Consider the following 16,017-nt stretch of genomic DNA (forward strand, 5'->3'; position numbering starts at 1 on the left):
TCTGGAGTGAGAAACCAGACCACCTAAAGAGAGCTGCTGAGAACTGGTTTGGGGTGCTTAGCTGACCACCCACCTCCGTCTGGCTACGAGAGACTGGAGAGACTGGAGAGGCTGAGGATGAACATGTATGTGGAGAGAAATGCTGATGTGTTCTGAGTCTCACCATGTGGGCTGCTTCCCTATCACTGCGAGTCAAGCAAGAGGGGCTTGAACAGACCACTCAGGAGGCTTGATCTGTGTGCCGTGGAGCTTGGTGGATACAATGGATCAATGTCCGACTTAAACCTGAGGAATCTAAAAGGCAAAAGGTTGGTTGAAAGGGCATATAAGTGTGGTTAGTAAGTTACCTACTCTCCCACAGACAGTTGCCAAACGCAGATCAGATGAGGGCCACGCAGGGTAGAACTGGCCCAGCGTTGTGTTAAATCCTTCCAAGAAGGCAGCCTTGAAGGGCAAGGAGGTCTCAGCAGAAAGGGGCTGAAGTTAGACTCTTAGATTATCAGGAGCTGAGGCATATATTTACCAGTTTCAAGGAACCATGGGAGAAAGATCAATTAGGGGTGGTGGTGGTGGTGTAAGAGATCTCTGAAAACCTCCCAAAGCATTCCATGAAGGAAAACATTAGCTCTCTGTCTGGCCAGAGAAATTAATACCAGATTAGACCACTGTCAGGTCAAGAAACTTTCCCATCCTGTACCACTGTTCCAAGGTGGTGGGGCGGGGGCATAGGGGGCAAGAAATCACAGTTAGTTAGCTGATGGAAGCACAGGAAAAACAAGTTTGGGAAACAGGAGAGAAACTAATCATGCTCCTATCCTGCTGTAGGCTTACAAATTAGGGCAGACCTGAGCTGGAAAAAGGGAGAAGCTTCAATGGGATACTCAAAGTTTCATGAAAAAAAAAAAAAAAAAAAAAAAAAAAAGTCCAAACAAGCCAACAAAACCCACCAGGACCGGACATTTAAAGTACAGGCATCACACATACAACATCAGTAATGTGTTCTTAAAAATCAGATGTTCAGCATCAAAATGTTAATTAGGATCCCATTCCACATTATTTTAAATAATAAAAAATCATAATGTATTACACATTAATCACCATCCTCAATTTCCTAAAATGTCATTACTTATTTTCCTATTTTTCTACAATTTCCTAAAATGTGAATTAAATACAAATGTGGGTATGTATATACCCACGTAACAGATGGTTGTATTGGGATATAAACCTTTAAAACATTGCTTCCTGATCACCAAGTAATCAATACAGTTGTTAGCAGACAACTGCAGTTTAAGCTGTGATTTCTTTTAGCACCAGTGACAGCCGAGACACCTATCTCTTTTGCCCACTCTCAGCAGTTTTCAAAACCTCTCCATGTGATTCTGACATTTTACAAACTGTACTTAGAATGTAACTTGAGACTCCCTATACAACATCTTGTTTAAAATATCGTATTGTTTGGTGTAAGTACATTTAGAAATGGCTGAAAATGTGTCGAAAGGTAATTCTATTCCGTGATGTTTGGATATAAAAAATCAAGAGGCATTCTACCGAAAAAAAATTTATCAGAAAGACCTGGAATGAAAGAAGCAATGGAAGGGACGTTTTAAGATAATGAGAGTGGCGGGAAAAGTCATGGGACCTGCCCTGGATATTATCCATGAGAGGATGAAGCAGGAACTTTATAGAACAGAGGAAATGGACAGAGTAGAGGGAAAAATAGAGTTGTTTTTTTGACTGTGTCTTGAAAGTCCTGCTTATAAAATGTATGGTTATCCATTGTTTACAGAGGCAGATTAAACATTCTGTAAATCATTATACAACACAGGTACTGCACAATCATAATGAAATATATTTAAAATCCTCATAATCATGATCTTTCAATAATGCCACAGGGAATTAATTACTCTATAGTATAGACAATCTGAAAATCATGATACTTTATAGATTTGTTTTTTTTTTTTTTTATTTTTTTTTTTGTTTTTGAGAGGGGGAAAGCACAAGCTGGGGAGGGGTAGAGAGGGGGAGACACAGAATCTGAATCAGGCTCCAGGCTCTGAGCTGTCAGCACAGAGCCCGAAGCAGGGCTCGAACTCACGGATCACGAGTTCCTGACCTGAGCCCAAGTCGGATACTTAATCAATCCAGCTACCCAGGTGCCCCTCAGTTTATTTTAACTTCTTACTCTGGAGTTTGAGAAAATTTGAAATATGTCCAACTTATGTCCAAATATTGGGGCGCTTGGGTGGCTCAGTCAGTTAAGTGTCCGACTCTTGATTTTGCGGTTCGTGAGTTTGAGCCCTGTGTCAGGCTCTGTGCTGACAGTGTGGAGCTTGCTTGGGATTCTCTCTCTCCCTCTCTCTCTCAAAATAAAGATAAACAAACATAAAAAAATATATCCAACTCCATTCAAAGCTTTAAAAATATTAAAAGTCAAGGGCTACTTTAGAAAGGTGATTCCTTTCAGTAATTCCTGACATCTTTCATGATGTTGAATCTTTGAGTCAAGGTAAATGTCTATCTTGGTAGGGGCACCTGTGTCCTTCAGGAGCCTCAAGGTCTTAGCAGGTAACTTATCTCTTTCCTAGAACCCTTTAACTTCTATAAATCTTTCCTTCTGGAAATGGAAATGTCCCTGAGGGAATGATCACATGCTACTAGCCAGAAGTAGCAGAGGACAGCACAAAATTACTTTCCTTTGTACTTCAAGAAGCCAGAGAATATAAAATTATCGATCTTTTGAAAAGGATATACAAAATATCAAATTGGTGAGTTTCAGGCTTGAAAATATTTCCCACAGCAATTCAAGGACCACAAATGGAAAAAAAAATGCATATAATTATATGAATTTCTGAATAAGTGCCCCCTACAGGTACTCAGTATGACATAACCTGAGTTTACATTTGGGCAATAAAAAGACTGGGGCATAAACCTCACTTTAACAATATTCTTCATCTAGAATGCTAAAAGTTCATCAGAAACAACCCTTGAGTAAAGCCACTGTAGAACTACTAAAGAGGAGATTTCTAACCTATAAATAACCAGTGTCTAAAAATGTAGGACTTGTGTACAGATTCGAAATAGCATTTGTGGCTTCCACCTCACTTAAAGTACTACTGAGGATGTGGGGGCACAGGACAGATGTTCAGAAGTGACCCAGGCTGTCTGGGATGGAGAGAGGATGTTCGCAGTGACAGGCAAAGCACCAATGCCAGGCTTCGGAACCAAAGCCAGGGACCAGAGCAGTGATGACTGGCTCTCGACTCACCTTTGCCATTTGAGCTTGAACCCCACTAGCCTTCAGGGCAGACACAGCTTTTTGAGCTGCTGCAGGACTGTCGAAGTCGACAAAACCATAACCTGAAATGCAAAACACACTTCGTTATTAAGCCATTATTTTGTGATAATGTAAAGAGCAAAAAAAAAAAATGACTCTAGTTGGTTTCCGATGTGGGCAGCAGAAACGAAACCCTGACGTCCTGACAGATGTCTGGCACTGACAGCTGCAAATGCAGCGTCCTTCTCAGGCTGTCTTTCCCTGTCGTCTCTCATGAGCTAGACCAATGTCCCTTCAAAGTAAAAAACAAAACAAAACAGTTTTCCCTTTTCTCAGGTGTCCTATACTTACTGGAAAAAAAAAAAAGACATCTAAGTTAACCAACCAAAGTTAAGAAAAGAAAGGGGAGGGAATCAACTTCAGAGAAATAGCGTTTCTAACGATTTGGTGAGAAGGATAGAACAATACTTTGGAACTTAAGACATGACAGGAACAAAAATGTTTATTCCATAGACTAAACTATATTTTTCAAAGAAATTAAGAATACCCATTAAATACCCCAAATATAAAATAATCTAAATTTTAGTACTTGATTAAAAATATGATTACTTGTTTACTTGATTTACACCTCGTGATCCCCCTTCACTTAAAGAAGGGGGTAAAAAAATGCCTCCAGATATCCAAAAGAGCTGTTTCAGCAGTTCATGCTCTAAAACCTAAAACTAAACCTCCCCAAAGAGGCTCTGATTTAAAGCTTATTTACCCATAGCTTTAGAAACATTTTTAACAAGCTGGTCAGCTACTCCTTGGCCACAATGTATCAAAAGCAGAAAAAGGGAAGGGGGTGTCAGGCTAAGGGTAGGGCTGCTACAAAAGAAGCATATGGATGGTACTTACCAGTGAAAACTGGCAACAAGCGATAAAAGAGGAAAACTACACAAAGAACAGGACTTACTCAGTGTAGAGCAATAGCTCCATGCATTTCGCACAATCCAGTGAATATCACTGTACTAAAATAGGCAATCTTTGATTTTTCCCTGTGATCATTCTTAAGTTATTGGCAAAAAGCTAAATTGTATTTAACACACTGCTTAAAAGATCAGGGAAACCAGGCAAAAATACCAACAGAGATTTTATTGGAACTCAAACCTATTACAAAATAAATTTTAAATGAGTAAGAGTATTTTGAAAAACAAAAACACTGTTAGGACGCTGCACAGAGGAAGGGCCAGTCCTATCATTGACGTGTAGATACTGTAAAGATAGTTTAGACCGTGAAGTCCTAGTGCCAAAACAGACCAACATACAGATCAACAAGGCCAAATGCAAAGCTTGGAAAAGGTTCAAAGGTCAGTGTGCACTCTTAGTACCAAAAATACTTTCTGGTAACAAAACAAGTTGTAATGAAAACAGAGTAAGCCATCAATTATAGAAATAGATGTTTCAGTAGAGATTAGATTAGTTAAAGCTGAAATAAGAAGCAGCTTCCTTCTATTACTTGGAATTGGACTGAAATAAAGCCTAGTTTGATTTAGACAGTGGAGAAATAGCCAGGTTGGAAAGAAAAAGAAGAGTTAGCTCAGGTAAAAGCAGAGAATGCTACTCAACTACCACATCAGAAATTAGGTTAAACATTCCGAGTGTTATGTAGAAACCTGTAGTTAATGCTAATACATATCCCTCCGTGGGCACACACAGGCATACACTCTCTCACTCTTGTATGTATTTTATTACCAAACACAACTTGAGCAGGCCATAAATGAATACCCAACTACAATGAAATGATGTAACTCCTACTCATGGATATTTAAGCGTGTCCTCCACACAATTCTGCTGTTGCCAATAAATCACAAGAGACAGAGGATCTCAATTTTGATGTAACTGTGGTTGAATTTATTACCAGTCAAGTACTATTAGTATTATTTTATCTGTTATTTTCTTATTAGGAAAAAAAATCCATAATGGTTGCATGCTAGTTGTTTACATCCTTTTCTAACCACAGAGCTGTTTCATAAATATTTGCTTTAAAACAAACGTAACAGATAGGCATGCAACCACGTGCCCTTTTCCATTTTCTCTATTGTATCACTTTCTAGTAAAATATGAGAGTATGCAAATTTGAACTACAGGTTCTATGGGTTTCATTATAAATATATGTATAAAGATGTTTCTGAAGGTGGGATTCACTAAGTAACACAACACCCTCACACTGGGTCCCCAGGAGGGTTCTCAGCTCTCAGGACCAGGCATGTCCTGCTTCCTGGATTTTCCTTCACACTGTAATGACTGATCCATGAGAATAGCTATGTTTTCTGTTTTTGCTTTGGCTATTAGGAAACATAGGCAGGCCATTTCTGTAGAACACTGAGGTTTCCTGCTCTTACCCTTAGTTTCTCACTGGTCACCCATTTTTATTTTGCGTGCATGTGTTCTAGTCCTGTATGTAATTCTGTAAGCATTAATAATTAATCAGTGTCATCATCAATACTTTGTAAGTTGTTTCTTTTTCTTTTTTCTTTTGGTCCTGAATTGCCATATATACCAGTGTTGGCAAGTTTTTAAATACCTTTAGTTGGCTAAAAACGGACAAAAACTGAAATGCAGGAGAGCAACTGATTCGTGAATTTTCACATTTAATAACTAAGGTACATGTTATTCAGAGCAATGTTTCTCCCTTCAGTGTAATTTTCTTTCTTGGATAGTGTCTATAAAATCTGCTTTGTGACCAAAAAAAATGTTCTGTGACCTCTAAGGTCTCTTAATTTCTAGGTGTAAAATTCTTTGATATAGTCAACCTCAAAAAATTAGTATATAACACAGTGAGTATATAACATATTCACATAAATATTCCATTTATGTGAATATAATCTCTTATGCATTACCTATTTATCCATCTATCCATCCATTCACCTACCTACCTTCTCAAGTTATCAGTGGCTAACATGTTATTTGTCTTTATCATGAGGTATGTTGTGTTATTTCTTCTCATCTGTCCTAAAATTACTTTTTTTTTCAGGAGCTCTCTCATTCTCACTTCCAGGATTTTATAAACCCATTTTGCTTCCTTGGTCCTCTCACTCCCTATCCACTCCTCACATATGCTGACATCTATCTATTCCTGAGAGTCTGTGTGAAACAAAGAGCCCTAAAAGATTCCTGTCATTGCCCTCACACAAAGCAGTATCTCCTTCGATTCACTTCAAGAGAAGGTCTCTAAGAGATGTGGCGTATAGAAAATCAGTTCCGAATTATTCCTTCTCTTATTCTAAAAGCACCACAACTCTCTCCACTTACCTTTGAACACTTTCCAACTGTTAAGGCTTTGTATTATGAAAATAGTTTACATTTAGCAGGAGTATTTTTTATTTATACCTTTTCTATACCATGTTGAACATTTTATGGATTTTGGGTTCTAGGGAATAAGTTCTCATTGGAGAAGAGTGCATAATATGTAGGAATTTTCAGTGCAGGGGCGTAGTGAGGAATTCACCCTTACTTAACTGGGGCAGCTTTGCTAATTTTAAACACACTGATCTGCCATGGAAGATTCTTTTTGGGGGGGTGGGGATGGGAGGAAAGATAGGGTAAAGCCATAAAAGCACTGGTCTACTGCGATTTCTCTCTCAGTTTGAAACAAATGTTTGAGATTAGCTTCCTGTTTTATGCCTGCAAAAACCCATTTTGCTTTATACAACTAAAAGATTTTTTTTTCTGTGTCCTGCGTTCCCAAATCATTTATAAATATGTGAAGTGACGCTAACCTTGGCAACTAAATGTAAACAGTTCAGTCTACAATTTGACTCCCTCTAGTTTAATTCATTTAAAATATTTATTGAGTACCTCTCTACATAAAGCAATGCTTTATTCCCTGTCCCCAGGCAAAACTGTCTTAATGTGCTATGTTGCTTCAACAGGACCTTAGATATTGGCCACAATGGCTTCTTTAAATTTAGGAGCTTTGAAGAAGAGTCAAATACAATGAACCACTTCACGTCTAGATTAAAGGAAATGGCTGGCTTCTAAGGCGAGGCCTTACCATAGGGTTCATTTACATTCTTTGCCTTTCTCAGACGGTGCTAAACCACAGCCATCACCACTACTTGAAAAACTAGGGTCTAATTAATGAGGAGATTTGCCTTCTCTGCCTATTCCTGTCAACCTTATTTCAATTCATGGGGTCAGTAGTTCGACTCAAAGTCGGCTGACTCCATTCTTCCCCTTTCCTAGAAATCACATGCCCATTGTTAAGATGCTGGATCATTAAAAGTCAGAACCGGGGAGCATCAGCACTGCCTACTGTAGACGCCTCCTCTTCCAGCTCATGGAGCTGGATGAGCTCATCCTAATTACATGGAAAACTGAAGGTCAGTGCATCAAATTAATGCAGCAGCATATTTCAAAGGGGGATATGACCTCCCCTCCCTATTACAATTTGGTCAGTGAAAATGGTTCTCTCCTCCCCGCTGCCAATATTGTCAACAGGCATTCAGCACAGAACAATTGGGAGTATTGAAACATGTAATTAAGTACTGCTTAAAACTACTCTATTCTAATTAATAGAGCCAATTTGCACAATATGTAATCTTTTCAGTTCTTTAGTGCAGTCCAATGGTCTTCAGTAAGCAGCTCTAATCTCCTTGGGCTCAGGAAAGAAAAGCTATTTTCTAACTTTACTTCCCTTTTAAAAGTAGCGGCTAAATGCCAACCAGTATCCTGCACATTAGCTCCACTGGTGTCCGATCTGCGATTCTGGCAAAGTGCTAACTGCTTAGGGTTTCCAGCCAAAACTCGACCAGGGACAAATGTAAAGGCATATGCTGACATTGTGCAAGACGGGAACTGGGTGACACATAAGACTTGCTTTTTAATAGAATGGAGGTAGTTTTGAAACCAAAGATCAGGTTTAAAATTCCATCATTTTCCTAAAGCTAGGATTTAGTAGATTATCATCCAAGGGAAGATACCTTTGCATTTGTTCGTTGTCTTATCCAAAATTGCCTTCGTGGAGACTATTTTCCCATATCTAAAAGATAAACAGGAAAAAAAAAAGGAGAAGTTAAAATCAAGGAACACTTGTTAACATCTACGTCCAGAGAACACACATACTTTTCAAACATCTGCAAACTTTAAGATACAAAATGTTCTATACTTAGAGGACAGAAAATGAGACTTCTAAACTCTAAACTAAAAAGGGGAATGGCTAGGTCTGCTATTTGAATCTTTGGATTACAGTTGGATGTTGAACTTTGAGGAATCAGAGGTACTTACCTGACAACCTTGGGACCAAAAAAAAAAAAAAAAAAAGAAAAGAAAAAGGAACATGAGCTCTGTAAAAAGTTTCTTCTAGTAACACTATGTGAAAACAAAGCCAAATGTAAGGCTACAAAATTACTGAAGTACTATGATCCACAAAGACTTTATAAACTGACATGAGGGGAAAGCTGCCTGCATTATATCTATTCATTTTGGTTTTGCAGACAGCACTGCATGGCTCCACATCGTCACGTGCACGCACGTCCTTGTTTAACATGCCTGATGGTGTATTTAGTGCAGGTCTTTTTTTACCTAAGACTTTGATAGCTATTTATATCTATATAAACAAATATATAACTAACACATTCATTAATATCTCTTTTAACTGAGCAGTAACAGCTATATAGTATACACGCTAATGTGTGTGTACATGCATGTGTGTATAAGAAATGAACACTAATGAGGGTTTGTATAAATGTGTTCAAATTCCTTAATGTACAGTAGACACTGGGGGAAGAAGGGAAAAAGTCCAGAATGCACTGCTACTGAAGATGAAATGGCAGCATGGCTTAAATATATGTACTGATCCTATATCCTTTATAGTGACTAGACCATAATGTAAGGTGCTGCCATCTATGTCTGTCTTCAAAACCCTAAGGGGAAAAAAACAAACAAACAAAAAAAAACGCTTTGAAAAATAATTCTTAACAATGATTGGGACTCAGATATGCACATAACTTACTTCATGATCTGAAACCTGTGTCCTCATTTATACATGGTCAATTTTCAGATTTTACTTTCCTATGTTTTACTTTTAAAATTTCACGTTTTCTCATGATCTTGAGGACTAAAAAGTCTTAAAAGCTTAGGAAATGAAGCATCTGTGCAGCACTTTAAACCATGCTGAATACTGTAGGTTTCTAGTTTATGCACTGAACAAGCTGAAATGTTTTTATCAAGAAGAAACAAATGGCTTGAGCCACCTCTTTCCCTCAGTTAATTTTCACTCTGTGTAATCATGTAATCAAATGATTACTAACTAGGCATGAAAGTAAAGATAATTTAAGGTTCAAATGACAATTACATCCAAGAGGCATAATGCTGCACAAACACCTTCAATTCCCTGTAGAGACTCTGAGTATTTATAACAACATTAACACAGGTCACTATGCTTACCAGGAAAAAAAAAAAAAAAAAGTAATAATTAAAAAGAATCTGTTAATCAGAAAAAATAGGTGATTTTAGCAACCATTTCTCTACGTAGGTTATTTACATGCTTGATATTTACCAGTGCTCTCTCCTTTTGCTCAAGTTTTGGATGAAAAGATTTTTAGACTGCATTCCTGTCTCATACCATTCCAAAAGTACGGAAGAAGAAAGTTAGTACAGCTCCAATTTGGGATAAGGGGATTGAGAGTCACAGAGATTAAGAGACTTTGCTTGAGGTCACAGAGTTCAGGGTCTTTTGTAAACCACACAGAAGAAAGGAAATTTAGGGAAGGTCAGGGGCTGGCCTTCTACCCTTCTGGTCCTGCCCTCCACACTAATGATGGGAAGGAAAGAGAGGAGTGGGAAGTAGGAAAAAAGAAAAGGCTCCCGGTAGCCCTGGAACTCAATCCATGCCACACTCTCTTCGGGTTTCTGTTCTCTCTGGTCTCTTTGCTACTTTGAGGTCACTCCTCACTTCCATATCTATGAAACCCACACCCCTTCTGCTCTGAATTGACTCCCCAGATCTTGTTCTACTTCTCTGGGCACTCTTTCCATTCTTCTTTGCCCATTCAGCCTCTTCTCCCTCCTTAACCAAGTACTCTCATCTCAACCCTTCCTTTGCCTAGGAAATCCATCCAGTGCTATGGGGTTGTTTAATGCATCTTCTCTGATGGTGCCTGTCTCCTTTTGGAGTTGTTTGTTGTTGTTGGGGGGTTCCCCCCCCCAACTTTAGTTTTTGTCTCCTCCGCTTTCAACTTAAATATCTTAGTACGTTATTAATTAAGATACTTTAATATCTCATTCAATGTCACCTAATGCCCGATATTTTCTAAATCCCATCCCCAAAGAACCACAAACACATCTTCCCTGTCTTTTTCATTCAATAGCACTATCTCACTCCCAATCTCCCCTCAAGCTCGAGATTTTACAGACACCATCAACTCAGGCATTCCTGAGTCCAGGCAGTCAGTAACTCTTCTGAGTTGTCTCTGATATGTTTCTAATATTCATCCTTTCCCTTCACTGTGTCTAGACCCAAGCAAAAAACACATAATAGCTCTTGCCTTGCCTCCAGCATCTGGTGCTTCCAACCCTGTCTGCTTTTATTTACCTTAAACATCACTTTAAACATGTCTCTCCCATCCCACCATTATCCCATTCTACCCATGCTTCAACTTGAAGAACCTGTTCAAACATTTTCTCTTCCATGAACCCATCCCTAATCTCCTCATCCAAATCCGTTGTGATTTTGTAAGAAACCAGAAAAGGGATTACATGTACTCAATTCCTACTTATGTTCTAGGCACTGTGCCAGGGACTTTGTATGCATGATCTTATTTAATTAACTTTGCAACAATCTTAGGAGGTAGGTGCTATTATTCCCATTTTTGCAAATGGGAAAACGAAAGCTCCTATAAATTTTAAGCCTAAGATCTCACCTAAAACCCCAAAGCTTAAATGAATTGTGTTTCATTTTTCACTGCAACTTACTCATGAAATAATTTTGAGAAACAAGTTTCCTTTATACACTGAGGGTATGAAAGGAGAGGAACCAAGCAGAAGCCCTCTTTGTATTTTATTTTACCTGCAAAGACCTCTTCTTATCAAGTGGGAGTAGACTTACTTTTCAAGCCAAAGCAGAGCTTCTGTTTGTGTTAAACACAAGAAATAAACATGTGGTTCATGGCTGAAAGAGGGATGGGGGGGGGGGGGGGGAGGCGGTGTGGGAGAAGAGATATTTCTAAAATGTATCAGTTTTGCTTTCTACTGCGGTTTTTACCATGATTTGTGGGTTAAGCCTGAAAGACTGTGACTCTCAGGCAGAAAACAGTTTCCACTCAGTCTGTGCTGCTAGTATTCCATGTCGTCTCCCCGCACTGCAGTGGATCAGTGGACTGCCCGTATGGAGTTACCTGAGGGGTGCAGCAGGGTTTACGTCTCATAAGCTGTCTTCTTTTGGGGGCTATCCACTCACCTACACTTCCCACAGTGTCAGAGGTACCTCATTAAAATCACCAGGCTGGAAGATGTCACACTTGCCATCACTCAGGCCCTGGCTAAGGTAGCTTCTCAGTGGGTGATGAAGTCAGCATGTTGTGGGGAGGGAGTACGGGACAAGTAGTTCTGATGACAGGTGAAAGGATCTAGAACATGGGGATGAACCGTCTATCAAATGGCACCTCAAGAAACAGGGAAAAGTACAGCAGGGCTTCAGAGCAGTCACCATTTCCCACTACTGGTTCTATCTGCAGTAAGATTTACCAACGTGGGGCCAGGGATGGGGGTGCTATAGATGATTAACATTTCGTCTCATTCTATTGTTGATCATCAGGGCCTAGGTGTAAAAATTCATAAAGCAACTATTCACCTACCCTTGTTCCAACATGCATTTTGTTTTAAAAAAATCATGAATTGGGGCGCCTGGGTGGCTCAGTTGTTTGTGTGCGACTGGTGATTTTGGCTCGGGTCATGATCTCACGGTTTGTGAATTTGAGCCCCACTTTAGCCTCTGCGCTGACGGCACGGAGCCTGCTTGGGATTCTTTCTTTCCCTCTTTCTGCCCCTTCCCCCCGCAAGCCTGCATGCACTTGCTCCCTCTCAGTAAATAAACTTAAAAAAAAAAAACAAAACCTCATTAATTAACAAGGACATGTTGGGAAAAACAGGCCTCTTGACTGGCAGAATTCATATTCTAACAACACCAAGGAGAAGAGAGCAAAGCATAGACTTTTATGGGGAAAATGTGAATATGAAGATTCTTTGGGTTTTCACCTGATTCAAAGTAACAAGGCTCAGACCACAGCTCTGGTACCCAAAATATAATATTCTTTGCTAAGAGTAGATAATCCACTCCAGAGGAAGCAAAAGGATAAAGAGTAATTAGGAGATGTGACTACAGAATCATTAGAATTTCAAAGGGAGAGGATAACAAGTAAAGACTCACATTTAAACCTATTGGCCCAAGTGAACTTGGCTGATAAAACCTGCTGATAATCTACCAACATTTCTTGTGCTTCTATCACAGCTTTAGACATTTCTCCCCATTTCCTTTCAAATTTCTTTCATCTCAGTAAGTTTCAGTCTGTACTTAGTACATAAAACTTCATTTTCTCCTCGGCCCCCATCAGTCACTCCTAAGCTCTAACTTTTTATTAATTTACCTTAATTACAAAAGAAATGCATACTTGTAATTAGAAGACACAGAAAAGTAGGTTGAAATGTTTGTATCACCGGAAGTCCTGGGTAGGAATGTTAAAGCACATTAGTGCCTATCTTTAGACTTTGTCCAACGTGCGTGCACATATGGAAGACACACGTGTGCAACCTGTGTACACACACACACACACACACACACACACACACACACACGTGTGTGCACAAACTCCTGTACTAGGGAACTCATGGCTTTTATCACATTCCAAGTTACAAGCCCAGGCTCTGGAAAGTGGAGTCCAACCCACCCACCACCAACAGATGGCGACAGTGGTTGATAAGTTATTTTAACATTGGTCATTCCAGTTGTAAATTTATTTAAGATACCACAGGGTTATGTGCAGTGTCTGTGTTTTGAAATATTTTAGGATCATTATTAAACCTGAAAAAGCAATGAGTATGTGGAAAACAGTAAGAAAAAGTATACACTTATAATGTGAACAAAAAATATATTTTAAGTTTGACGAAGGTGGGATATTGCTCATGTATAGAAGATGATTGGTTTTTGTTTATTTTTTAAATTTTTAAAAGTTTTAAGATAGAGACAGAAAGAGAGAGCATGTGAGTGAGCAGGGAGAGGGGCAAAGGGAGAGAGAGGATACCAAGCAGGCTCCGCACTACCAGTGCAGAGCCTGACATGGGGCTCGATCTCTTGACCTCAGGATCATAACTTGAGCTGAAATCAAGAGTCGGATGCTGACCCAACTGAGCCACCCAGGCTCCGCATGGTTTTTGTTTGTTTTAATAGCTGAACTGCCAGTGAAGGACAGATTGAGTATGCATCCTGTGAGATTCTGTGCCTGTGCAAAGGACAATAATCAGCAAGAAGGAGGGACAGGGAACTGAAATGACGTATGAGTATACGGCTATCAGTTCAACATCAATACTGGACAATATGATCTAATGAGTTAATTCAGGAGACTAAAAAAAGCAACAGCTTACATTTATCCAGCTTTTATTTTAGGCCGGGCACTACTCTAAGTGTTTTAAGTCATTTTAATCTTAACAACCACCTTTGGAGTAGGTGAGGAGGGCTTTTTCCCACTTTGTAGATGTGAAACTAGAGAGCAGAGCATGGGGCCTAGTAAAGGCAGCACAGCCAAGAAGTGGCAAAGATGGAAGACAGGAAGTTTGCTCCGGACAGCCATGCTGACAGATGCAGAAACTGGTTACCAACTACGGGCTGTTCCATAGGTTCAAAGCAATTCCCGTCTTGAGTCTGCATGGCTCTAAATGAGTGAGAGGATGAGGGCAGACTCTAACTGCAAAGGTTTCCAGGACAGATGCTGATAACATTCAGAAGGGAGTTACTGCACTTTCTGAGATAAAATAACACTGTTCTGCTTGGAATAAAATGCCCAATAGAGCATATGTATTAGTGGAAAGGAGGGATGACTGGCTTTAAAGCTTAAAAGGAATAATTAATGTATTTACTGGGTAATAATGGATTTGGGACTATAAGCCATAACTCTTGTCATTTTGGACTTTTGGGGGAGAAGAAAAACAATGCACATGCAAACACACCCACACAGAGATCATACTGCATATGCTGTTTTCTACCTTGCTCTTTTCGCTGCTTTACTTTTTCAGTGGCCTCCCAGGAAAAGAGAATTTCCTAAAATTTGTTTTAGCTCTTCTAACAATGGGTTGAAAAGAGGAAGGAAAAAAAGTATTAGATAACACTCATTTTGCTAATAGAAAAGTTTGTTGGAGAATGAAATAAAAAAGTAGGAGTTTTTCAGTGAGGATTCAGAATAACATGGATAACAAAGCCATGGATATATGTTTTATATATATATACATATATATATATATATGTGTATATATATACACACACACATATATATGTATATATATATGTATATGTATATATATGTATATGTATATATATATGTATATGTATATGTATGTAACATGGATAACATATATATATATTTTCATGGATATGTTATCCATGTTATTCTGAATCCTCACTACCTTGAATAACTCAACTGGTTATGTTTTCTTTATTTACTTGGTATAGGAAGTGGTAAGCATTTGAAGATGTGACATTTTACATTTTAAAATTAGGCAACCAATATCAAGCAAATTTTATAAGACTTTACCTTTTTAGCACTGAAGATTTTATTTTAAAGTTTATTTATTTATTTTTGAGAGAGAGTGCAAGTGGTGGGGAGTGGGGGGAGCAAACAGAGAGAGAGGGAGAATCCCAAGCAGGCTCTGCACTGTCAGTGAGGAGCCCAAAGCAAGGCTTGAACTCACAAACTGTGAGATCATGACCTGAACTGAAATCAAGAGTCAGATGCTCAACCAACTGAGCCACCCAGATGCCCCAGCACTGAAGATTTTAAATGTTTTTGCAAGACTCTTCTAAGATCTAAAAATACAAAAGGTATAGAAAGTTATTCTACTTTTCATTTCAGTTGTTTTGCCTTAACGGTCCCTGTTACTTGGGTGTAACAAAGGCTGGGTGTGCCTTTGTGGATAAATGATTTCTGGCACATGGGACAGAACAGAAATCTCCCCATCTTATGCAGCTGAAATTGGAGCCAGAGTTTGAAGGAGGTAAAATGCTTGGCAAGGGGAAGCTGCTACAGCCCTAAAGGTCAGGAACAAACCTGGTGCTGAAGGTGAACGGAACACAGGAAAGACAAGAACAGTCAAGAAAGGGATCAGACCAAGAAAACCAACCCACACAGCATGTCTTTGGCATGCCCTTCACCATATAAGGCCTATGAAAAATATACACAATGCCATTCTTGTCATCAAAGGGGGGACATTCTGTTGGGGGAATGTTAGGGAATCTTTAATATTAAAAAAGAACTAAGAGAACTTGAGGTGTTGTCTGATGAATGCTAAATCAAGGAGGCATAAAACATAGGATAAAGGTCAAGTTCATGAAGAAAGACTTTGGGGAAAGCAGAAATTCAATAAACAGAAGAACCTGTCTAATGCAACCCGTGTTGGAGGAGTAAGGGACGCTAACTGTGCAAAGGTCCTAGAGGGCCTGGAGTTCCAGGAAAAGGAGTCAAGGAACAGGACAAGGCTGGAGGTGTTGCAACTGC

General features: G+C 39.2%; 1 protein-coding gene across 14 annotated transcripts in view; it reads right to left on the reverse strand.

The window, feature by feature from the left end:
* RBMS1 (RNA binding motif single stranded interacting protein 1) overlaps nt 1-16,017 on the reverse strand; it is a 214,967-nt gene that overhangs the window by 33,204 nt on the left and 165,746 nt on the right. For all 14 annotated transcript variants that reach the window (XM_042948948.1, XM_042948934.1, XM_042948936.1 and 11 more), the window contains 2 exons: nt 8,239-8,297; nt 3,266-3,357 (listed from right to left, as the gene is read on the reverse strand). In XM_042948948.1, coding sequence (XP_042804882.1) covers nt 3,266-3,357; nt 8,239-8,297 — 151 coding nt within the window. The remainder of the gene's footprint in view (nt 1-3,265; nt 3,358-8,238; nt 8,298-16,017) is intronic.

This window comes from Panthera leo, chromosome C1 (genome assembly GCF_018350215.1).
Source record: "Panthera leo isolate Ple1 chromosome C1, P.leo_Ple1_pat1.1, whole genome shotgun sequence".
Taxonomy (NCBI): domain Eukaryota; kingdom Metazoa; phylum Chordata; class Mammalia; order Carnivora; family Felidae; genus Panthera; species Panthera leo.